The sequence below is a fragment of the Heterodontus francisci genome, chromosome 27, assembly GCF_036365525.1.
Source record: "Heterodontus francisci isolate sHetFra1 chromosome 27, sHetFra1.hap1, whole genome shotgun sequence".
NCBI classification, from domain to species: domain Eukaryota; kingdom Metazoa; phylum Chordata; class Chondrichthyes; order Heterodontiformes; family Heterodontidae; genus Heterodontus; species Heterodontus francisci.
The window spans coordinates 47,657,451-47,682,363 of record NC_090397.1 but is presented as its reverse complement, the minus strand read 5'-3'; the positions used below and the strand labels follow the sequence as shown (position 1 = coordinate 47,682,363).

Genomic DNA, 24,913 nt, shown 5'->3' with positions numbered 1-24,913 from the left:
AAAATACTGTGGATGCTGGAAACCTGAAATAGAAACAGAAAGTGCTAGAAAAACTCAGCAGGTCTGGCAGCATCTGTAGAGAGAGAAGCAGAGTTAACGTTTCGGGTCATCAGAAAGGTCACTGACCTGAAATGTTAACTCTGCTTCTCTCTCTACAGATGCTGCCAGACCTGCTGAGTTTTTCCAGCACTTTGAAGGAAATAAAAACAATCAGCAAACTGTCTGGTCAACCTTGGAGAATGGATTTTATAACAATTTAATTTTTACCACAATTGCATCACGATGTAGAGAAAGTAACTGCAGAATTTACCTTACGCCATCCAGGTCTGTACTCCTACATGGCCAACAGATTCGATTATATCACCAAGCTCCTGTTACAGGTCGTACAGTGCTGTTTGCTCCAAATCGTATTCCCACATTTACAAACTGCCAGATAGATTTTACAATATAGCAACTCCTCAGACACTGAACCAGTTTGTGCCTGCATGCAGCAAGACCTGGAGAACATTAATGCTTCGAGTATTAAGTGGCATGTAAAATTCCTGCCACACAAGTACCAGGCAATGACCATCTCCAATGAGAGAATCTAACCATCGCCGCTTGACATCAACAGCATTTCCATCAGTGAATCCTCCACCATCAACATCCTGGGGGTTACCATTGATCAGAAACTTAACTGGACTAGCCTCATAAATATGTGGCTACAAGTGCAGGCGAGAGGCTAGGAATTCTGTGGTGCGTAACTCACCTCTGAACTCCCCACAGCCTGCCCATCATCTATCTACAAGGCACAAGTCAGGAGTGTGGTGGAATACTCTCCACTCTCCTGAATGAATGCAGTTCCAACAACATTTAAGAAGCTGGACACCATCCAGGACAAAGCAGCCTACTTGATCAGCATCCCATGTTAAACATTAACTCCCTCCACTACCGGCACACAGTGGCAGCAGTGTGTACCATCTACAAAATGCACTGCAGCAACTTTCCAAGCCTCCTTTGACCGCACCTTCCAAACCCATAACCTCTAGAAGAAAACTGTCAGCGGTGCGTGAGAACACCACCACCTGCAAGTTCCCCTCCAAGCAGCACACCATCTACTTGGAACTGTATCGCTGTTCCTTCACTGTCACTGGCTCAAAATCCTGGAAATCCCCAACAGCATTGTGGGTGCATCTGCTGCAGCAGTTCAAGAACACAGCTCACTTGGTCAATTTGGGATGGGCAACAATTGCTGGCCTTGCCAGCAACACTCAGATCCCATGAACAAATAAAAACAAAGAAACAACACCATAGGTTTAAAACTGTTTAATCATGTGACACTTTTTTTTAATAAACTAACAGTAATATGTATGTTGTGGTCCTCTCAATGTGCAAGCTAGGCCACACCATAGACATTTTAGTCCATCATTTGCAATTAATTCTGGCTGCTGAATGGAAGCTTTCACTCTGGTGCAATCCTACTACTGTATCCAACTCTGTACAATGGAAGTTTCAGAATGTGACAACAGAAAACAGATGGCAGCCAGTGTGACACCTCTCTGCTGCTTTCCTCTGAAAAACTGAACTGCCTGCAGATCACTTGCTGTTCCAATCAATGTCAGTGCAACACCACCTGTAGGTCATTAGGCAGGGAGCTGATTACTGTTTCCAGGTAGAACTCCAGCTTCTCCAGCAAGTCTTCCCTGACTGGGAGCTGGTGGACCCTTGCTTTTATCTGGACAGAAAAACACACCCATTAAATTAAAAAAGACTTGAAATGAAAGAGCTCTGAAAATATTATTGATCTAAACCATTGGAGTTTCAACACATGTGGTGGCAGATAAAATTCATTATACACCTAAATTCTAAAATGCTTATAAGGAGAAATTGTGAATATTCTCTAATACTATCCAGTTGTGTTTCACAGGGAATGGGATGGGTCCAGGATAAGATCAAACTCTTTTGCTCAACAACTGAAAAACACTTTAGAATCATCGAAGTATACAGCATAGGAGACCATTCAATCTTTATCTCAAGAGGACCAGAATAGAAAAGGGTGGAATCTATGTTCCATCTCTACAGATCTCTTGGTTAGACCCCATCTGTAGGAATGGATTCAGTCTGGGCACCATACCTCAGGAAGGATACAATTGTCTTGGAGATGGTGCAAGGCAGATTCACAAGAATGGTACCAGGGCTTAAACGGTAAATTATGAGGACAGGTTGCATAGACTAGACTTGTATTCTCTATGATTATGGAAGATTAAGGGGTGATCTAATTGAGGTGTTTCAGATAATTAAAGGATTGGATACGATAGAAATGTTTCCTCTGGTGGAAGACTCCAGAACAAGGGGGCATAACCTTAAAATTAGAGCTAGGCTGTTGAGAGGTAATGTCAGAAAGCACTTCCTCACTCAAAAGAGTGATGGAAATCTGGAGCACCCTCAAAACTTCAAAACAGAGATTGATAGATTTTTGTCAGGCATGGGTTTAAGGGTTATGGAATAAATGCAGATAGATGACCATGATGTAATTAAATGGTGGAACAGTCTCAAGGTGTTGAATGGCCTCATCCTGTTCTTATGTTCCTAACCCTTTTGGTTTATGGCAGCTTTGTTACAGCAATCTAAAACAATCCCACTGACTCTCTTCCTTTGCTTCAAAAGTTTATCTGCACTTCTCCTAAAAGAAGTAATGGTTTCTGTCTCAGCTATTCCCTGTGGCAAACTACTCAATGCTTTAAAATTTTCTGCATTAAGAAATTCCTCCTCAACTCACTTGTCACTCTCTTATTTTAAATTACCAACTCGTTACTTAATCCCCAACCACAGAAAACAGACTCGCTGGATACAAGAGTAACACCAGTGGACTGGAGAGTTGCTAATGTTATGCAATTATTTCAAGAAACGATAGAGGGATAAACCAGGAAATTACAAGCCTAACATCAGTGGTGGGGAAGTTATTGGAAACCATTATCAGGAACGAAATAAACTTTCATTTGGAAAAGCACAGGTTAATCAAAGAGCGACAGCATGGATTGGTTAAAGGTAAATGGTGTCCGATAACTTGATTGAATTCTTCAAATAGCAGAAGGTTGATCAATATAATGCAGTACTTGTTGCAGGGTGACATGGTGGCATAGTGCTAATGTCACTGAACTAGTAATCTAGAGACCCAGGCTAATACCCTGGGGGCATATGTTCGAAACCCACCATGGCAGCTGGTAGAATTTAAATTCAATTAATAAAAATCTGGAATTGAAAGGTAATCTCAATAATGATGTCATGAAACGATCATCAATTGCTTGTAAAAACCCATCTGGTTCACTAATGTCCTTTAGGGAAGGAAATCTGCCATTCTTATCTGGTCTGACCTACATGTGACTCCAGACCCACAGAAATGTGGCTGACTCTTAACTGCCCTCTGAAATGGCCTAGCAAGCCACTCAGTTGTTAAGGACAATTAGGGATAGGCAACAAATGCTGGCGTTGCCAGTAACGCCTACATCCCAAGAAAGAATAAAGAAAAAAGGACTGGCAGAAGGCATTCGACAAAGTGCCACATAGCAGGCTTATTACGAAGATGGAAGCCCATAGAATTAAGAAGAAGTGCCGGTATAAATATAAAAGTGGCTCACTGACAGGAAGCAAAAGGTAGTGATGGATGGATGTTTTTCAGACTGGAAGATGGTTTGCAGTGGTGTTCCCCAAAGGTTAGTTGTGGGTCCATTACTGTTCTCCTTGGAACAGAGAAGGCTAAGAGGTTTTCAAGATGATGAGAGGTTTTGATAGAATAGATAGAGAAAAACTATTCCCTCTGGCGAGTGGGTCAATAACCAGAGGTCATAAATTAAAAATCATTGGCAAAAGATTTAGATGGGAAAATGAGAAGTTTTTTTTACTCAGAGCATTATGGAGATCTGGAATGTTTTACCTGAAATTGTGGTGGAAGCTGTTTCCATAAATAATTTTAAGAGAGTTGGACAATCCGTGAGAAAAAGGAACCTACAGGGCTATGGACAAAAAGCAGGGAAGTGGGACTAAGCACAACTGCTCTTTTGAAGAGCCAACACAGGCACAACGGACCAAATGGCATCCTGCGCTGTAAGTTTCTATGATTCTATATACTCCACGTTCCTGCCCTATCCCCATATTCCTTGATTCCCCTAGTGCCCAAAAATCTATCGATCTCAGTTTTGAATGTACTCGTGCTGAGCATCCACACTCCTCTGCGGTAGAGAATTCCAAAAACTCACAACCATCTGAGTGAAGAAATTTCTCCTCATTTCATTCCTAAATGGTCTAAATGTCCTTATTTTGAGAGCATCCCCCCTAGTTCTAAACACTCCAGCCAGGGGAAATAGCTCCCTGTCAAACCCTCCAACAATTTTATACATTTCTATGAGATTCTTCTTCTTCTTCTAAACTCCAAAGAACATAGGCCCATCCTACTCAATCTCTCCTTAAAGGTAAGCCCCCTCATTCCAGGAATTAATCTAGTGAACCTTTGTTGCAACCCCTTTAAAGCAATTACATCCTTCCTTAGGTAAGGAGACCAAAACTGTACATAGTACTCGAGATGTGGTCTCACCCCAGCCCTATATAATTCCAGCAGTCTTTAGTCTTATATGCGACTCCTTTCCCTTCCTAATTGCTTGCTGTATCTGCATGTAAACTAACTGTGATTCATGTACAAGAACACCCAAATCCCTCTGAATACCAACATTTACTAGTCTCTCACCTTTCTAAAAATATTCTTCTTTTCTATATTTCCTACCAAAGTGGATAACTTTACATTTAGAATCGGAACAGTTACAGCACAGAAGAGGGCATTCAGTCCATCCTGTCCATACCGACTCTCTGCAAGAGCAACTCAGCTAGTTCCACTCCCCCACCTTTTCCCTGTAGCACTGCAAATTTTCTCTCTAAGTGCATAACCAATTTCTTTTTGAAAGCCATGATTGAATCTGTGTCCACCAAACTCTCAGAGGACCCCTCGCTGTTTTTCCTCAGGTCACCTTAGGTTCTTTTGCCAATCACCTTAAATCGGTGTCCTCTGGTTCTTGACTGTTATGCCAATGGGAACAGTTTCTCCCTATCTACTCTGTCCAGACCCCTCATGATATTAAACATCTCTATCAAATCTCCTCTCAACCTTCTCTTCTCAAAGGAGAACAGCCCTAGCTTCTCCAATCTATCCAAGTAACTCATGAAGTCCCTCATCCCTGGAGCCATTCTTGTAAATCTTTTCTGCACCCACTCTAATACCTTCACATACTTTCAAAGTGTGGTGCCCAGCACTGGACACAAATACTCCAGTTGAGGCTGAACCAGTGTTTTATAAAGGTTCACCATAACTTCCTTGCTTTTGTATTGTATGCCTCTATTTATAAAGCACAGGATCCACATGTCTTATCAACCTGCCCTACCACCTTCAACGATTTGTGCACAAATTTGTGACCCCCCAAGGTCCCTCTGCTCCGGCACCCACTTTAGAATTGTATCCTTTATTTTGTATTGCATCACCTCATTCTTCCTACCAAAATCCATCACTTTACACTTCACTGCATTAAATTAGTACTTCAGATGGGGTCTGACCAGCACTCTGGACAACTGAAGCATAACTTTCTCCCCTTTGTAATCCAAACCCCTTTGAGTTGAGGGTTGACATTCCATCGAGCCATAGAAAAGTTATGGCACAGAAAGGAGGCCATTCAGCCCATCGTGACTGCACCAGCTGAAAAAAAAACTATCCGCCCAATCTAATCCCACCTTCCAGCACCTGGTCTGTAGCCTTGCAGGTTATAGCACTTCAGGTGCAGGTCCAGGTACCTTTTAAATGAGTTGAGGGTTTCTGCCTCCACCACCGATCCGGGCAGTGAATTCCAGACACCTACCACCCTCTGGGTGAAAGATTTTCCTCACGTTCCCTCTAATTCTTCTTCCAATCACCTTAAATCTGTGCCCCCTGGTAATTGTCCTCTCTGCTAGGGGAAACAGGTCCTTCCTGTCTACTGTATCTAGGCCCCTCATAATTTTGTACACCTCAATTAAGTCACCCCTCGGCCTCCTGTTTTAAGGAAAATAACCCTAGCCTATCCAATCTTTCCTCATCGCTGCAACTTTCAAGCCCTGGCAACATTCTTGTAAATCTGCTCTGTACTCTCTCCAGAGCAATTATGTCCTTCCTGTAATGTGGTGACCAGAACTGTACGCAATACTCCAGTTGTGGCCTAACCAGCGTTTTATACAGTTCCAGCATTACATCCCTGCTTTTGCATTCTATGCCTCGGCCAATAAAGGAAAGCATTCCATATGCCTTCTTCACCACTTTACCTACCTGGCCTGCCACCTTCAGGGACTTGTGGACATGTACTCCAAGATCCCACACTTCTTCTATCCCTCTCAAAATCCTCCCACTTATTGTGTATTCCCTTGCTTTGTTTTCCCTCCCCAAATGCATTACCTCACACTTCTCCAGATTGAATTCCGTTTGCCACTTTTCCACCCATTCAACCCAACCACTGATATCAGAAAGCATTCCATATGCCTTCTTCACCACTTTACCTACCTGGCCTGCCACCTTCAGGGACTTGTGGACATGTACTCCAAGATCCCACACTTCTTCTATCCCTCTCAAAATCCTCCCACTTATTGTGTATTCCCTTGCTTTGTTTTCCCTCCCCAAATGCATTACCTCACACTTCTCCAGATTGAATTCCGTTTGCCACTTTTCCACCCATTCAACCCAACCACTGATATCATTCTGGTGTCTACAGCTATCCTCTTCTATCAACTACACGGCCAATTTTTGTGTCATCTGCAAATTTCCCAATCATGCCTCCCACATTTAAGTTCAAATCATTAATATATACCACTAACCTTTTTGATTGCTTTTTGTACCTTCCACTGGCTTTAAATGATATATGTACTGGGACTCTTGAACTTCTTTGTTCCTCTACAGTTCCTACTTTCTCACCATTTAGAAAATATTGTAATTTAACTTTCTTGGGTCCATAGTGGATGAGTTCATATTTTTCCACATTGAACTCCATCTGCCTTGGTTTTGCCCACTCTTTTAATCTATCAATGCCCCTTTGCTATTTTCTGCTCTAACTATAGTACTTACTGTACTGTAGGATACTAAAGTTGTGGGATAAATTAGCAGTGAAGTGGGCAGTTATTTTTTGCTGGAGGGAGAAAGATTGAGGGATATGATGAGAAGTTGGATCTATGATGTTGATCTATGAAAAAGGATCTCTATTGAATCAAAATTGTTGGAAAAGCCTATGACAGGATAAACAAAGAATGACAGCTTTTTTTAGCTCCAATTCAACTGACTAAGCAGTGTTTCGATGAAAAGGTTTTGACATTATTGATATTAAAAAATGTGACCTCTGCAATATGCTACAGAGAAAGCATCAAAAGTATTGCCGATGATAAAGCCTAGTAAACTGCTCAGAAATGAGATAACGGAAAGATTTCTACAGTATGAGACCATCATCGAAGTCAGGATTAAAATTTGATTGGTCTGGGAACATAGCATAGGAACAGCCGTGACACAGTTCCTCTGATTGCATTCTACATTTAATCAATGGATCTATCCTGATGTATATAGACAATAAACAAAAGTTTTTTAAAAATGATGTTCCTTACAGCCACAGTGACAACAGTGAAACATGGACATAGTCCAGTTAACAGACAGAAGTACAAGAGCAAAAGGAAATATTACCATTTTCTCTCGCAGCTTTAAAACCAGATCCACAATTTCCACTTCAGACTTTTCTCGAATCCACATCAGCAGATCCTAGAAAAAAAGACTAATGTGTAAAACAAATAGATTTTCACTGTTCAAGTTATTAACTGTGCTAGATCACCCAAACTCTAGGCAAACTTGTGTTGCAGCGGCTGGGGACTGCAAGGTGCTGAGAGGTGCAGGTGTTTGTTTTTGATATCATACTATATAGATTAGTTTGGGTGTTTTAAATTAACAGTTCACTAGATCTGTTGGTATAGAATGGTGTTTTAATGGCTCATTCACTGGATCACCGCTCATTTTAATACATATTAATGCCCTGGACTTGGATGCACAGGGCATAATTTCAAAGTTGGCAGATGACACGAAACTCGAAAATGTAGTAAACAATGAGGAGGATAGTAACAAACATTCCCTCTCTCTCAGCTTCCCCCTCTCCCTCTCCCTCTCCGCTCCCCCCCTCTCTCTCTCTCTCTCTCTGCTTCCCCCTCTCCCTCTCTGCTCCCCCCTCTCTCTCCCTCTCTGCTCCCCCCTCTCTCTCTCTCTCTGCTCCCCCCTCTCTCTCTCTCTCTGCTCCCCCCTCTCTCTCTCTCTCTGCTCCCCCCTCTCTCTCTCTCTCTGCTTCCCCCTCTCCGCTCCCCCCTCTCTCCCTCTCTCTGCTCCCCCTCTCTCTCTCTCTCTGCTCCCCCTCCCTTTCCCCCCTCTCTGCTCCCCCCCTCTCCGCTCCCCCCCTCTCCGCTCCCCCCCTCTCTCCCTCTCTCTCTCTGCTCCCCCCTCCCTACCTCTCTCTCTCTGCTTCCCCTTCTCCCTCTCTGCTCCCCCCCTCTCTGCTCCCCCCTCTCTCTCTCTCTCTGCTCCCCCTCCCTACCTCCTCTCTCTCTGCTCCCCCCTCCCTACCTCTCTCTCTCTGCTCCCCCTCTCTCCCTCTCTCTGCTCCCCCCTCTCTCCCTCTCTCTGCTCCCCCCTCTCTCCCTCTCTCTGCTCCCCCCTCTCTCCCTCTCTCTGCTCCCCCCTCTCTCCCTCTCTCTGCTCCCCCCTCCCTACCTCTCTCTCTCTGCTTCCCCCCTCTCTCCCTCTCTCTGCTCCCCCTCTCTCCCTCTCTCTGCTCCCCCTCTCTCCCTCTCTCTGCTCCCCCCTCTCTCCCTCTCTCTGCTCCCCCCTCTCTCCCTCTCTCTGCTCCCCCCTCTCTCCCTCTCTCTGCTCCCCCCTCTCTCCCTCTCTCTGCTCCCCCCTCTCTCTCTCTCTCTGCTCCCCCTCCCTACCTCTCCCTCTGCTACCCCCTCTTCCCTCTCTGCTCCCCCCCTCCCTACCTCTCCCTCTCTGCTTCCCCCTCTCCGCTCCCCCCCCCTCTCTCCCTCTCCGCTCTCCGCTCCCCCTCTCTCTCTCTCTCTCTCCCTCCCTCTCCGCTCCCCCCCTCTCTCTCTCTCTCTCTCTCTCCGCTCCCCCCTCTCCGCTCCCCCCTCTCTCTCTCTCTCTCTCCCTCTCCGCTCCCCCCTCTCTCTCTCCGCTCCCCCCTCTCTCCCTCTCCGCTCCCCCCCTCTCTCTCTCTCCCTCTCCGCTCCCCCCCTCTCTCTCTCTCTCTCTCTCTGCTTCCCCTCTCCCTCTCTGCTTCCCCCTCTCCCTCTCTGCTTCCCCCTCTCCCTCTCTGCTTCCCCCTCTCCCTCTCTGCTTCGCTCCCCCCCTCTCTGCTCCCCCGTACCTCTCTCTCCCTGCTTCCCCCTCTCCCTCTCTGCTCCCCCCTCTCTGCTCCCCCCTCTCTCCCTCTCTCTGCTCCCCCTCCCTACCTCTCTCTCTCTCTCTGCTCCCCCCACCCTACCTCTCCCTCTCTGCTCCCCCCTCCTACCTCTCCCTCTCTGCTCCCCCCTCCTACCTCTCCCTCTCTGCTCCCCCTCCCTACCTCTCCCTCTCTGCTCCCCCCTCCTACCTCTCCCTCTCTGCTTCCCCTCCCTACCTCTCCCTCTCTGCTTCCCGCTCCCCCCCTCTCTGCTCCCCCCCCCCCTCTCCGCTCCCCCCCCCCTCCGCTTCCCCCCCCTCTCCGCTCCCCCCCCCTCTCGCTCCCCCCCCTCTCCCTCTCTCTGCTCCCCCCCCTCTCCCTCTCTCTGCTCCCCCCCCTCTCTCCCTCTCTCTTCTCTGCTCCCCCCCTCTCTGCTCCCCCCTCTCTCTCTCTCTCTGCTCCCCCCTCCCTACCTCTTCTCTCTCTGCTCCCCCCTCCCTACCTCTCTCTCTCTGCTCCCCCCTCTCTCCCTCTCTCTGCTCCCCCCCTCTATCCCCTCTCTCTGCTCCCCCTCTCTCCCTCTCTCTGCTCCCCCCTCTCTCCCTCTCTCTGCTCCCCCCCCTCTCTCCCTCTCTCTTCTCTGCTCCCCCCCTCTCTCTCTGCTCCCCCCTCTCTCTCTCTCTGCTCCCCCTCCCTACCTCTCTCTCTCTGCTTCCCCCTCCCTCTCTGCTCCCCCCTCTCTCCCTCTCTGCTCCCCCCTCTCTCCCTCTCTGCTCCCCCCTCTCTCCCTCTCTCTCTCTGCTTCCCCTCCCTCTCTGCTCCCCCCCCCCCTCTTCCGCTCCCCCCCCCTCTCCGCTTCCCCCCCCTCTCCGCTCCCCCCCCTCTCCGCTCCCCCCCCCTCTCCGCTCCCCCCCCCTCTCCCTCTCTCTGCTCCCCCCCTCTCCCTCTCTCTGCTCCCCCCCTCTCTCCCTCTCTCTTCTCTGCTCCCCCCCTCTCTCTCTGCTCCCCCCTCTCTCTCTCTCTGCTCCCCTCCCTACGCTCTCTCTCTGCTTCCCCCTCCCTCTCTGCTCCCCCCTCTCTCCTCTCTGCTCCCCCTCTCTCCCTCTCTGCTCCCCCCTCTCTCCCTCTCTCTGCTCCCCCCTCCTCCCTCTCCCTCTCTGCTTCCCCCTCTCCCTCTCTGCTCCCCTCTGCTCCCCCCTCTCCGCTCCCCCCTCTCCGCTCCCCCCCTCTCCCCTCTCTGCTCCCCCCCTCTCCCTCTCTGCTCCCCCTCTCTCCTCTCTGCTCCCCCCTCTCTCCTCTCTCTTCTCTGCTCCCCCCCTCTCTCTCTGCTCCCCACTCTCTCTCTGCTCCCCCCCTCTCTCTCTGCTCCCACCTCCCTACCTCTCTGCTTCCCCCTCTCCCTCTCTGCTCCCCCCTCTCTCCCTCTCTGCTCCCCCTCTCTCCCTCTCTGCTCCCCCTTCTCTCCCTCTCTGCTCCCCCTTCTCTCCTCTCTGCTCCCCCTTCTCTCCCTCTCTGCTCCCCCTCTCTCCTCTCTGCTCCCCCTCTCTCCCTCTCTGCTCCCCTCTCTCCCTCTCTGCTCCCCCCTCTCTCCCTCTCTGCTCCCCCCTCTCTCCCTCTCTGCTCCCCCTCTCCTCTCTCCTCTCTGCTCCCCCCTCTCTCCCTCTCTGCTCCCCCTCTCTCCCTCTCTCTGCTCCCCCCTCTCTCCTCTCTCTGCTCCCCCCTCCTACCTCTCTCTGCTCCCCCCTCCTACTCTCCCTCTCCTCTCCGCTCCCCCTCTCTCTCTCTCTCTCCTCCCTCTCCGCTCCCCCCTCTCTCTCTCTCTCTCTCTCTCTCTGCTTCCCCCTCTCTCTCTCTGCTTCCCCCTCTCTCTCTCTGCTTCCCCTCTCTCTCTCTGCTTCCCCCTCTCCCTCTCTCTGCTCCCCCGTACCTCTCTCTCTCTGCTTCCCCCCTCTCTCCCTCTCTCTGCTCCCCCTCTCTCCCTCTCTCTGCTCCCCCCTCTCTCCCTCTCTCTGCTCCCCCTCTCTCCCTCTCTCTGCTCCCCCTCCCTACCTCTCTCTCTTGCTCCCCCCTCCCTACCTCTCCCTCTCTGCTCCCCCTCCCTACCTCTCCTCTCTGCTCCCCCCTCCTACCTCTCCCTCGCTGCTTCCCTTCCGCTCTCCCCCCCTCTCTGCTTCCCCTTCCCGCTCTCCCCCCTCTCTGCTTCCCTTCCCGCTCTCCCCCCCTCTCTGCTCTCCCTTCCCGCTCTCCCCCCCTCTCTGCTCTCCCCCCTCTCCGCTCTCCCCCCCTCTCCGCTCTCCCCCCTCTCCGCTCTCTCTGCTCCCCCCTCTCTGCCTCTCTCTTCTCTGCTCTCCCCCCTCTCTCTCTGCTCCCCCTCTCTCTGCTCCCCCCTCTCTCTCTCTCTGCTCCCCTCCTCCCTACCTCTCTCTCTCTGCTCCCCCTCTCTCTCCCTCTCTGCTCCCCCTCTCTCCCTCTCTGCTCCCCCCTCTCTCCCTCTCTGCTCCCCCTCTCTCCTCTCTGCTCCCCCCTCTCTCCTCTCTGCTCCCCCTCTCCCTCTCTGCTCCCCCTCTCTCCTCTCTGCTCCCCCCTCTCTCCCTCTCTCTGCTCCCCCCTCTCTCCTCTCTCTGCTCCCCCTCTCTCCCTCCTCTGCTCCTCTCTGCTTCCCCTCTCCCTCTCTGCTCCCTCTGCTCCCCCCCTCTCCGCTCCCCCCTCTCTTCTCTGCTCCCCCCCTCTCTCTCTCTCCCTCTCTGCTCCCCCTCTCTCCCTCTCTGCTCCCCCCTCTCTCCCTCTCCTGCTCCCCCTCTCTCCCTCTCTGCTCCCCCTCTCTCCCTCTCTGCTCCCCCTTCTCTCCCTCTCTGCTCCCCCTTCTCTCCCTCTCTGCTCCCCCTTCTCTCCCTCTCTGCTCCCCCTTCTCTCCCTCTCTGCTCCCCCTTCTCTCCCTCTCTGCTCCCCTTCTCTCTCTCTCTGCTCCCTGCTCCCCCTCTCCTCTCTCTCTGCTCTCTCTCCCTCTCGCTCTCTCTCTGCCTCGCTCTCCTCTCCGCTCTCCTCTCCGCTCTCCCTCTCCGCTCTCCTCTCCGCTCTCCTCTCCGCTCTCCTCTCCGCTCTCCTTCTCCTCTCCCTCTCTCTCCTTCTCCCCTCTCCTCTCTCTCCTTCTCGCTCTCCTCTCTCTCCTCTCCGCTCTCCCTCTCTCTCCTTCTCCGCTCTCCCTCTCTCTCCTTCTCCGCTCTCCCTCTCTCCTTCTCCGCTTCTCCTCTCCCTCTCTCTCTTCTCCGCTCTCCTCTCTCTCCTTCTCGCTCTCCTCTCTTCTCCTTCTCCGCTCTCCCTCTCTCTCCTTCTCCGCTCTCCCCTCTCTCTCCTTCTCCGCTCTCCCTCTCTTCTCCTTCTCCGCTCTCCCTCTCTCTCCTTCTCCGCTCTCCTCTCTCCCTCCTCTCTCCTTCTCCGCTCTCCCTCTCTCTCCTTCTCCGCTCTCCCTCTCTCTCCTTCTCCGCTCTCCCTCTCTCTCCTTCTCCGCTCTCCTCTCCTCCTTCTCCGCTCTCCCTCTCTCCTTCTCCGCTCTCCCTCTCCCTCCTTCTCCGCTCTCCTCTCCTCCTTCTCCGCTCTCCCTCTCCCTCCTTCTCCGCTCTCCCTCTCCCTCCTTCTCCGCTCTCCCTCTCCCTCCTTCTCCGCTCTCCCTCTCCCTCCTCTCCGCTCTCCCTCTCCCTTCTCCCTCTCTCCGCTCTCCCTCTCCCTCCTTCTCCGCTCTCCCTCTCCCTCCTTCTCCGCTCTCCTCTCCCTCCTTCTCCGCTCTCCCTCTCCCTCCTTCTCCGCTCTCCCTCTCCTCCTTCTCCGCTCTCCCTCTCCTCCTTCTCCGCTCTCCCTCTCCCTCCTTCTCCGCTCTCCCTCTCCTCTCCTTCTCCGCTCTCCCTCCTCTCCTTCTCCGCTCTCCCTCCCTCTCCTTCTCCGCTCTCCCTCCCTCTCCTTCTCCGCTCTCCCTCCCCTCTCCTTCTCCGCTCTCCCTCCCTCTCCTTCTCCTTCTCCGCTCTCCCTCCCTCTCCTTCTCCTTCTCCGCTCTCCCTCCCTCTCCTTCTCCTTCTCCGCTCTCCTCCCTCTCCTTCTCCTTCTCCGCTCTCCCTCCCTCTCCTTCTCCTTCTCCGCTCTCCTCCCTCTCCTTCTCCTTCTCCGCTCTCCCTCCTCTCCTTCTCCTTCCGCTCTCCCTCCCTCTCCTTCTCCTTCTCCGCTCTCCCTCCCTCTCCTTCTCCTTCTCCGCTCTCCCTCCCTCTCCTTCTCCTTCTCCGCTCTCCCTCCTCTCCTTCTCCTTCTCCGCTCTCCCTCCCTCTCCTTCTCCTTCTCCGCTCTCCCTCCCTCTCCTTCTCCTCTCTCCGCTCTCCCTCCCTCTCCTTCTCCTTCTCCGCTCTCCCTCCCTCTCCTTCTCCTTCTCCGCTCTCCCTCCCTCTCCTTCTCCTTCTCCGCTCTCCCTCCCTCTCCTTCTCCTTCTCCGCTCTCCCTCCCTCTCCTTCTCTTCTCGCTCTCCCTCCCTCTCCTTCTCCTTCTCCGCTCTCCCTCCCTCTCCTTCTCCTTCTCCGCTCTCCCTCCCTCTCCTTCTCCTTCTCCGCTCTCCCTCCCTCTCCTTCTCCTTCTCCGCTCTCCCTCCCTCTCCTTCTCCTTCTCCGCTCTCCCTCACCTCTCCTTCTCCTTCTCCGCTTCTCTCCCTCCCTCCCTTCTCCTTCTCCGCTCTCCCTCCCTCTCCTTCTCCTTCTCCGCTCTCCCTCCCTCTCCTTCTCCTTCTCCGCTCTCCCTCCCTCTCCTTCTCCTTCTCCGCTCTCCTCCCTCTCCTTCTCCTTCTCCGCTCTCCCTCCCTCTCCTTCTCCTTCTCCGCTCTCCCTCTCCTCTCCTTCTCCGCTCTCCCCTCCCTCTCCTTCTCCTTCTCCGCTCTCCCTCCCTCTCCCCTCTCCTTCTCCGCTCTCCCTCCCTCTCCTTCTCTCCGCTCTCCCTCCCTCTCTTCTCCTTCTCCGCTCTCCCTCCTCTCCTTCTCCTTCTCCGCTCTCCTCCCTCTCCTCTCCTTCTCCGCTCTCCCCCTCCCTCTCCTTCTCCGCTCTCCCTCCCTCTCCTTCTCCGCTCTCCCTCCCTCTCCTTCTCCGCTCTCCCTCCCTCTCCTTCTCCGCTCTCCCTCCCTCTCCTTCTCCGCTCTCCTCCCTCTCCTTCTCCGCTCTCCCTCCCTCTCCTTCTCCGCTCTCCCTCCTCTCCTTCTCCGCTCTCCCTCCCTCTCCTTCTCCGCTCTCCCTCCCTCTCCTTCTCCGCTCTCCCTCCCTCTCCTTCTCCGCTCTCCCTCCCTCTCCTTCTCCGCTCTCCCTCCTCTCCTTCTCCGCTCTCCCTCCCTCTCCTTCTCCGCTCTCCCTCCCTCTCCTTCTCCGCTCTCCCTCCCTCTCCTTCTCCGCTCTCCCTCCCTCTCCTTCTCCGCTCTCCCTCCCTCTCCTTCTCCGCTCTCCCTCCCTCTCCTTCTCCGCTCTCCTCCCTCTCCTTCTCCGCTCTCCCTCCCTCTCCTTCTCCGCTCTCCCTCCCTCCTCTCCGCTCTCCTCCCTCTCTTCTCCGCTCTCCCTCCTCTCCTTCTCCGCTCTCCCTCCCTCTCCTTCTCCGCTCTCCCTCCCTCTCCTTCTCCGCTCTCCCTCCCTCTCCTTCTCCGCTCTCCCTCCCTCTCCTTCTCCGCTCTCCCTCCCTCTCCTTCTCCGCTCTCCCTCCCTCTCCTTCTCCGCTCTCCCTCCCTCTCCTTCTCCGCTCTCCCTCCCTCTCCTTCTCCGCTCTCCCTCCCTCTCCTTCTCCGCTCTCCCTCCCTCTCCTTCTCCGCTCTCCTCCCTCTCCTTCTCCGCTCTCCCTCCTCTCCTTCTCCGCTCTCCCTCCCTCTCCTTCTCCGCTCCCCCTCCTCTCCCTCCCCCCCTCTCCTTCTCCGCTCTCCCTCCCTCTCCTTCTCCGCTCTCCCTCCCTCTCCTTCTCCGCTCTCCCTCCCTCTCCTTCTCCGCTCTCCTCCCTCTCCTTCTCCGCTCTCCCTCCCTCTCCTTCTCCGCTCTCCCTCCCTCTCCTTCTCCGCTCTCCCTCCCTCTCCTTCTCCGCTCTCCCTCCCTCTCCTTCTCCGCTCTCCCTCCCTCTCCTTCTCCGCTCTCCCTCCCTCTCCTTCTCCGCTCTCCCTCCCTCTCCTTCTCCGCTCTCCCTCCCTCTCCTTCTCCCTCTCCTTCTCCGCTCTCCCTCCTCTCCTTCTCGCTCTCCCTCCCTCTCCTTCTCCGCTCTCCCTCCCTCTCCTTCTCCGCTCTCCCTCCCTCTCCTTCTCCGCTCTCCCTCCCTCTCCTTCTCCGCTCTCCCTCCCTCTCCTTCTCCGCTCTCCCTCCCTCTCCTTCTCCGCTCTCCCTCCCTCTCCTTCTCCGCTCTCCCTCCCTCTCCTTCTCCGCCGCTCCTCCCTCCACCTCTCCTTCTCCGCTCTCCCTCCCTCTCCTTCTCCGCTCTCCCTCCCTCTCCTTCTCCGCTCTCCCCTCCCTCTCCTTCTCCGCTCTCCCTCCCTCTCCTTCTCCGCTCTCCCTCCCTCTCCTTCTCCGCTCTCCCTCCCTCTCCTTCTCCGCTCTCCCTCCCTCTCCTTCTCCTCTCCCTCCCTCTCCTTCTCCGCTCTCCTCCCTCTCCTTCTCCGCTCTCCCTCCTCTCCTTCTCCGCTCTCCCTCCCTCTCCTTCTCCGCTCTCCCTCCCTCTCCTTCTCCGCTCTCCCTCCCTCTCCTTCTCCGCTCTCCCTCCCTCTCCTTCTCCGCTCTCCTCCCTCTCCTTCTCCGCTCACCCTCCTCTCCTTCTCCGCTCTCCTCCCTCTCCTTCTCCGCTCTCCCTCCCTCTCCTTCTCCGCTCTCCCTCCTCTCCTTCTCCGCTCTCCCTCCCTCTCCTTCTCCGCTCTCCCTCTCCTCTCCTTCTCCGCTCTCACCTCCCTCTCCTTCTCCGCTCTCCCTCCCTCTCCTTCTCCGCTCTCCCTCCCTCTCCTTCTCCGCTCTCCCTCCTCTCCTTCTCCGCTCTCCCTCCCTCTCCTTCTCCGCTCTCCCTCCTCTCCTTCTCCGCTCTCCCTCCCTCTCCTTCTCCGCTCTCCCTCCCTCTCCTTCTCCGCTCTCCCTCCCTCTCCTTCTCCGCTCTCCCTCCCTCTCCTTCCTCCGCTCTCCCTCCTCTCCTTCTCCGCTCTCCCTCCCTCTCCTTCTCCGCTCTCCCTCCCTCTCCTTCTCCGCTCTCCCTCCCTCTCCTTCTCCCGCTCTCCCTCCCTCTCCTTCTCCGCTCTCCCTCCCTCTCCTTCTCCGCTCTCCCTCCCCTCTCCTTCTCCGCTCTCCCTCCCTCTCCTTCTCCGCTCTCCCCTCCCTCTCCTTCTCCGCTCTCCCTCCCTCTCCTTCTCCGCTCTCCCTCCCTCTCCTTCTCCGCTCTCCCTCCCTTCCTTCTCGCTCTCCCTCCCTCTCTTCTCCGCTCTCCCTCCTCTCCTTCTCCGCTCTCCCTCCCTCTCCTTCTCCGCTCTCCCTCCCTCTCCTTCTCCGCTCTCCCTCCCTCTCTTCTCCGCTCTCCCTCCCTCTCCTTCTCCGCTCTCCCTCCCTCACCTTCTCCGCTCTCCCTCCCTCTCCTTCTCCGCTCTCCCTCCCTCTCCTTCTCCGCTCTCCTCCCTCTCCTTCTCCGCTCTCCCTCTCTCTCCTTCTCCGCTCTCCCTCTCTCTCCTTCTCCGCTCTCCCTCTCTCTCTCCTTCTCCGCTCTCCCTCTCTCTCCTTCTCCGCTCTCCCTCTCTCTCCTTCTCGTCTCCTCTCTCTCTTCTCGCTCTCCCTCTCTCTCCTTCTCCGCTCTCCCTCTCTCTCCTTCTCCGCTCTCCCTCTCTCTCCTCTCCGCTCTCCCTCTCTCTCCTTCTCCGCTCTCCCTCTCTCTCCTTCTCCGCTCTCCCCTCTCTCCTCTCTTCTCTCCCTCTCTCTCCTTCTCTCTCTCTGCTCCCCCCCTCACAGTTACAGAGAGCGGGAATGCTCAACCGATGGTTGATCAGTTTCTTTTATGAAAAATCGCAAGTCATTCTCACAGCTGACAGTGGGAACAGCCATTCCCCAATTTCGGACAGATTTGGGATTTTCCGGCGGGCTTTAAAAACTGTCCGAAGTTGGGAACGGGTTGTTCCCACTGTCAGCAACTGTCAGCTGTGAAACTGACTTGCATGTTTTTTTAAAAAGGCCAGTCTGCAAGAAGAAGACAATGGGAAATTTCTCATCTTCCACCATGGAACCGAGGTGATGAGGAACAGTCCCGGGTACAGTTTATACCTGTAGGCCGAATGGAAACCTTTGGCGGGCCAGATCTCGGCCCACAGGGCGTATGTTGGACATTCCTGTTATAGAGGTGCAGAATGGTACCAGGGACAGGGTACTTCATTTATGTGAAAACACGAGAAAAGCTGGGTTTGTTTGCCTTAGCGCAGAGAAGGTTAAAAGGAGATTTAATAGATGTGTTCAAACTTATGAAGGTTTTTTAAAAAAAGAGTAAGTAGGGAGGAAACTGTTTCCACTGACAGGAGGATCGATACCCAGCGTTTACAAATTTAAGATAATTGACAAAAACCCAGAGAGTAGATGAAGAGAATTTGTTTTCTTACAGAGTTGGCTGTTTTAATCTGGAATGTGTTGCCTTAAAAAAAATGGTAGAAGCAGATTCAACAGTAACTTTAAAAAGATAATTGGATAAATAGCTTAAGAGGAAAATTCTGTGGGAAACAGCTGGGGTTTGGGACTAATTGAACAGCTCTACGAAAGAGCCAACACAGGCAAGATGGCAAATGGCCTCCTTCTGTGCTGCAAGATTCTCTGATTCTATGACAATTTGTGCTGTTACTGAGGTGGTAGATCGGGAGAACTCGACAGAATTCTATTAGAAATTTGTTGCTGGGGTTCCAGATACTGAACTAGGCCTGCCTTCCCCTGCCCCCTACTCTCTCGCCCCTTCCAAGCGCGTACTCTGGCTCCCACTCTTGCTCTCCGCCCCTGCTCCTGCTCCCCACTGTCCCGCCACATCTGGATAAACACAGTGGTCTTGACTTCCTGTGTGCAATATTGCAGGTAATTGGCTAGAATGTTAGAAATTTTCTCCAGGCTTGCACTTCCTGAATTTGACTTAATTCTCACCATAACACAGAGCCTCCAATCATAATACTAGCAGGTTACATGGCATGATGTGTATGCTTACAAAACAGCACATCCTCCAACTCATTGGCGGAAGAGTGGAGAACCAGAGGAAACAAACTTTATGTGATTGGCAAAAGAACCAAAGGCAACATGAGCAAAAACATTTTTAAGCAGCGTGTGGTTACGTTCTGGAATACACTGCTTGAAAGAGTGATAGAGGCAGATTCAATTGTGGCTTCCAACAGGGAACTGGATAAGCACCTGAAGGGAAAACAAATTGCAAGGCTATGCAGAAAGCGCAGTGGAGTGCAACTGGATAAGTTGCTCTTATTTAGAGCCAGCATGGACTCCATGACTCAAATGGCCTCCTTCTGCATTGTAACTATTCTATGAACTCATCATGAGCTGTAAAACTACTAGAACAGTATTAGATTGGGAGGTAGGCCAGTGTTTTCATTCCACCTGAGAGTTGGAAGGTTCTGGGATCTAGTCCCACTCCAGACAGTCTCAGTGAGCAGAGACAAATTCTGGTCTCTGAATAACGACTCGAGATATTGACATCCAATGAGATACAATGGCCTCTCTATCACATCTAGCCAGGTTTCCTGCTAGGGAGTTGCGAGCCAGGCTAAGAACCGGTCCATGTAAACAGGGACATTGTTATGAAAGTAATCCAGAGCTCAATCTGCTGGTTACAAATCAGTGGTAGAAACAGGTTATCTTGTACCAATAGGTACAAAGACGACTTAGGTTATTAATTTCTCCATTAATTGGTTAATAAATTCACACTTTTAAAAATTTAACATGGGGTGTGAAGTTATCCCCCAACACCAAATAACGAATAGAAATCCCTTGTAGGCATAGGATAAATTCCAGCACTAACAGAGTTTACTGTTCATTATCCAGAGCTTGTTCTTGAAAGCTAACATTGATCTCGAGCCTATGTAATATAAGTTCAAAGATATGGGGAGTTGGGACTTTCCCACAAGTGTGATCTCAAATACAAGAGCATAAATACATCCTTCACCACCCATCATCTGACCTCCACAAGATTCTAGTCACTCATCACTCCTTTTTCCACAGACCAACACCATCACCCAGTCCCCCAACATATTACTTTTAAAATCCTTGGGTTCATTTTCAAATTTCCCCACAGCCTAGCTCAACCCTACTTTAGGTTTCTCAGCATGATATCCCCAGACATGCACCCTTTGGTCCTCCAGCTCTGGCACCTCCATTCACCTGTCACTGGTATCAAAACCTTTAATGATCTTGGCCCTATTATCTGGAAATGCCCGCAGCACCCCTATGTGTCTTCATTTTTTAAAAGCCTTCTCAAAATTCATCTTTTCAACCTAATTTTCAGTCACCCCTCTGAATCTCTCCTCCATAGCCAGTTTTTCTTCTCCTTCTGTAAAGTGCTGTGGGACATCCATGTTAAAAGGTGCTGTATTGATGCAAGTTGTTGTTGCAGTGAATACATGGTAAGGTTGGTATGAAAGGCCATCCTCTTCCAAACCTATTTTATAATATCTTCAACAATGGTCCATACTTACTGCCTCACACAACACCTCAAGGTGAAGAATCTCCAGCTTCTTACACATCTCCTGGTATCTCATACGAAACCAACCATCAAAGTTAGGAGATTTGAAAAAACGGCTGTCAATTCAAGAAAACAAATAGCAAGTAGTGCCTATTTCTAGATCTTGGAGCATAAAGATTCATCAGTTCAAATAGATAACGAGCAATGGGCTCAACGGTCTTTAACTTTACAACTCCAGCATAGACACAATGGGCCAAATGGCCTCCTTCTGTGCCATCTCATTCTACAAAATCCAAAAATCAATGTTAAAAACGGTCCGTGTATTTTGTTTTGACACATTGGGTGGAATTTTATGCTCTCTCCACGGCGGGTTTGGAAGCTGGTAGAGCATAAAATCAAGTGGGATGGTGGTTGGGGGGACCCCGCACCACCCTGCCTCTCGCCGAAATTTAGTCGGGGTGGTGGGGGGGGGGGGGGGGGGGAAAGGCCTGTGAACGGCCTTCCTCCTTCCTGCCCCACCACCAATTGAGGCCTTTAACTGGGTAATTAATCCCCAAGTAAGTTCCTCTTCCCACAGCAGTCACAATTACCCGTGCATCAGGCAATCCTGTTGCCGCACAGAAAGCACATCACGAAAAACTGTGTGGGCTGCTTTCCGGCTGCGAGGGGTGCGGGGGAATGGGTGAGGACCACCTCTCTGTCCTGGCTGCCGAACTCCCTCTCCGCGTCCCCCACCTGCCCTGACCTACCTTGAGCCTGATTCCAGGGCCTCTTCTCGGTGTCTGGTTGCTGCAGCTACAGCAGTAGCCACTGCCTCCATAGTGGCACGGCAGCTGCTGGCCTCGATTGGCCGGCAGCTCTGCAAGGCCAGGACTTCCAGCGACGGGGTCCTAAATCATACGGAAGGCCTGCCGCTATCAAGTTAAGTGCCTGATTGACAATAAATTCGACAGGCCTTCCATACAAGAGGCGATGTGGGAACCTCGGCGTCAGTTTCCCCTGACGTCGAGACCCCGCCGCCAGCATAAAATTCCACCCATTATATCCTTCAAGGGGAGGATTGAGAACTTAATATTCCTGGTTACAAAGTGTTTAGGAAAGATAGGAAAGGAAATAAGGGGTAGCAATATTGATCAAAGATACTGTTACAGCACTGAAAACTGGTGATATACATTAGGGTTCAAAGACATAATGCTAACCAAATAAGTTAAGGAACAATAGAGCAGCTATTATGCTGTTGAATGTATACTACAGGCCACCAAATGGTGGTGAGGAGGTAGAGGAGCAAATTTGTAGGCAAATTTCAGAAAGATGCAAGAATTACAGAGTACTGATAATGAGGGATATTATTCAAATATAGACTGAGAAAACAACAGTGTAAAGGGCAAAGAGGGAGGGATTCCTGAAATGTGTACAAGAGAATTTTCTTGATAATGTGTTTCCAGCCCATGAAGAAGGAAGCAACGCTGGATCTGGTTCTGGGGAATGAAGGGAGGCAAATGGAGCATATTTCAACATGGGAGCAGTTGGCAAACTGTGATCACAATATCATCAGGTTTAGAGTTGTTATGGAAGAGGACAAGGATCAATCAAATGTAAAATGGCTCAACTGGATGAGGGCTAATTTCAATGAGTTGAAAAGGAGATCTGACCTAGGTGCATTGGAAACAAGGATTAGCAGTTAAAACAGGAAATGAGCAATGGGAGGCCTTCAAAGAGGAGATAGTCCAGGTACAGACCAGACATGCTCCCAGAAGAGGGAAAGGAAGGCCATCCATAGCTAGAGCTTCCTGGATGTTCATGGGATGTGGGCATCACTGACTAGGCCATCATTTATTGCCCATGCCTATTGCCCTTGAGAAGGTGGTAGTGAGCTGCCTTCTTGAACCGCTGCAATCCTTGGGATGTAGGTACATCAACAGTGCTGTTAGGAAGGGAGTTCCAGGATTTTTACCTGGCAACAGTGAAGGAACAGCGATACAATTTCAAGTCATGGTGTGTGGCTTGGAGGGGAACTTGCAGGTGGTGGTGTTCCCATGCATCTGCTGCCCTTGTCCTTTTAGGTGGTAGAGGATGCAGGTTTGGAAGGTGCTGTCGAAGGAGCCTTGGTGAGTTGCTGCAGTGCATCTTGTAGATGGTACGCACTGCTGCCACTGTGCCTCAGTGGTGAAGGAAGTGAATGTCAAAAGTGGTGGATGGGATGCAAATCAAGCAGGCTGCTTTGTCCTGGGTGGTGTCGATCTGCTTGAGTGTTGTTTGAGCTGCACCCCTCCAGCAAGTGGAGCGTAATCCATTACACTCCTGACCTGTGCCTTGTCGATGGTGGACAGGCATTGAGGAGACAGGAGGCAAGTTACTCACTGCAGAATTCCCAGTCTCTGACCTGCTCTTGTAGCCACAGCATTTAAGTGCCTGGTCAAATTCAGTTTCTTGTCAATGATAACCCCAGGATGTTGACAGTGGGGGATTCAGCAATGGTAATGCCATTGATCATCAAGGGGAGATGGTTGGATTCTCTCTCGTTGGAGATGGTCATTTCCTGGCACTTAAGTATAAGTTACATTTGTGCCACACATCAGCCTGGATGTTGTCCAGGTCTTGCTGCATCCGTACACAGACTACTTCAATATCTGAGTCGTTGCGAATGGTAATGAACGTTGTGCAATCATCAGCAAACATCCCCACTTCTGACCTTATGATGGAGCAAAGGTCATTGAAGCAGCTGAATGAAGATGGTTGGGCCTATGACACTACCCTGAACAACTCCTGCAGTGATGTCCTGAGACTGAGTAACTGACCTCCAACAACCACAACCATTTTCCTTTGTGCTAGGTATGACTCCAACCAGTAAAGAGTTTTCCCCCGATTCCCATTGACTTCAGTTTTGCTAGGCCTCCTAGATTCCATACTCTGTCAAATGCTGCCTTGATGTCAAGGGCAGTCACTCTCACCTCACCTCTGGAGTTCAGCTCTTTTGTCCATGTTTGGACCAAGGCTGTAATGAGGTCAGGATCTGAGCAGCCCTGGTGGAACCCAAAATGAGCATCAGTGAGCAGGTTATTGCTGAGCAAGTGCTGCTCGATAGCACTGTCAATGACCCCTTCCATCACTTTGCTGATGATTGAGAATAGGCTGATAGGGCAGTTATTGCTGGGTTGGATTTGTCTTCTTTTTGTGGACAGGACATACCTGGGCAATTTTCCAAACAGTGGAAGCAGCATGGGCTGGCACATGGCAGATAAAATTTAACACAGAAGTGTGAAGTGTTGCATTGGCTTTATGAACAAAGGCATAGTGTTCAAAAAGCAAGGAAGTTATGCTAAACCTTTATAAATCAGTGGTTAAGTCCCTGCTGGGGTATTGCATGCAATTCTGCGCATTCCTCAGAAAGGACGTCAAGGCCTTGGAGAGGGTGCAGAGGAGATTCACTAGAATGGGACCAGTGATGAGGGACTTCAATTATGTGGATAGACTGGAGAAACTAAGGTTGCTCTTCTTAGAGCAGAGGAGGTTAAGGAGGGATATGACAGAGGTGTTCAAAATAATGAATGGTTTGGATAGAGTAAATAAGGAGAAACTATTTGCAATGGCAGAAGAGTTGATAACCAGAGGACACAGATTTAAGGTGATTGACAAAAGACCCGGAGGCAAGACAAGGAGAAACTTATTTAAGTAGCAAGTTGTTATGATCTGGAATGCACTGTCTGAAAGTGTTGAAACAGATTCAATAATAACTGTCAAAAGGGAATTGGGTGAATACTTGAACAAGAAAGACTTGCAGAACTTTGGGGAAAGAACAGTAGTATGAGAGTTCTTTCAAAAAGCTGGTACAGGCACGATGGGATGAATGGCCTCCTTCTGTCCTGCATCATTTTATAATTCTGATTTCAAATCTTCATTCAGATATAAAGTTATTGACATAAGGTTCAAGTTCTTCATGTTTGCAGTTGATACAAATTAAACTCTAAAAAAGTGATGAAGATAGCAATCGTGGTGATGGGTTTTAAGGAAGAATTTTAAGGTGGGGAGAAGTTTTTGAAGACGGGGAGAGGTGTCAAGAGAAGGACTTATGAAAATTCGAGTTCCAGAGTGTGGAGCTAACTGGCTGCCGGCTCTGCCTCACTAATAGAGTATTGTGGGGGTGGGAGTGGTGGGATGGTTGTGGGGGAGGAGCGGCAGGCAAAGTACAGCAGAGCAGTGTTGGGAGATTCAGAGCATTGATACAGGACAGGAGAGAAGTTGCACAGGTGGAGAGTGCAGAGCCATGGAAAGAATTGAAGACAAGATGCAGATTTTGATATCAATGTAATGAAAGATAGGTTGGCAATGACAGGGTACACAGGTGATACTTTGTGTGATAGAATGCCTGCTGCTGAATTCCAGATGAGTTGGAGTTTACACAAGGTGGAACTCAGGGAGTCATTGACAATCCAAGGCTAAAGTCAAAGGTGCAGGTGATGGTTTCAGCAGCAGTGGGAATGACATGAGAGCAAAGTTTTGGAGGTTGAAGTTGTCCACCTTGGTCATGAAGTGGATGTGGGATTTCCTGTTTCACACAAGGTAGAACAGAACGCCAAGGTTGTTCACTGTTGGGTTGAACTTGAGATGGCATGTGGGAAAAGGGTTGGGATCAGGAACTAAGATAGAGTTTTTGACATAGACCAAACAAAATGGCTTTGATGAGGTAAATGATTTTCAAACCAAAGTGATTCTCCACCCCCAAATAAAAGGTTTCAATACTTTACAGCTCCCTCACTTACACAGCCAGGTTTGCAGTTAGATTTAACGTCATG

General features: G+C 51.3%; 1 protein-coding gene across 4 annotated transcripts in view; it reads right to left on the bottom strand.

Moving 5' to 3' along the window:
• Positions 1 to 1,304: 1,304 nt before the first annotated feature.
• dennd6b (DENN/MADD domain containing 6B) overlaps positions 1,305 to 24,913 on the bottom strand; it is a 131,080-nt gene continuing 107,471 nt past the window's right edge. For 3 of the 4 annotated variants that reach the window (XM_068059294.1, XM_068059295.1, XM_068059296.1), the window contains 3 exons: positions 20,134 to 20,236; positions 7,712 to 7,786; positions 1,305 to 1,714 (listed from right to left, as the gene is read on the bottom strand). In XM_068059294.1, the coding sequence (XP_067915395.1) occupies positions 1,598 to 1,714; positions 7,712 to 7,786; positions 20,134 to 20,236 (295 nt within the window). In that variant the 3' untranslated portion in view covers positions 1,305 to 1,597. Of the gene's footprint in view, positions 1,715 to 7,711; positions 7,787 to 20,133; positions 20,237 to 24,913 lie in introns of those variants that run through there. The other variant, XM_068059297.1, reaches the window with a different exon arrangement.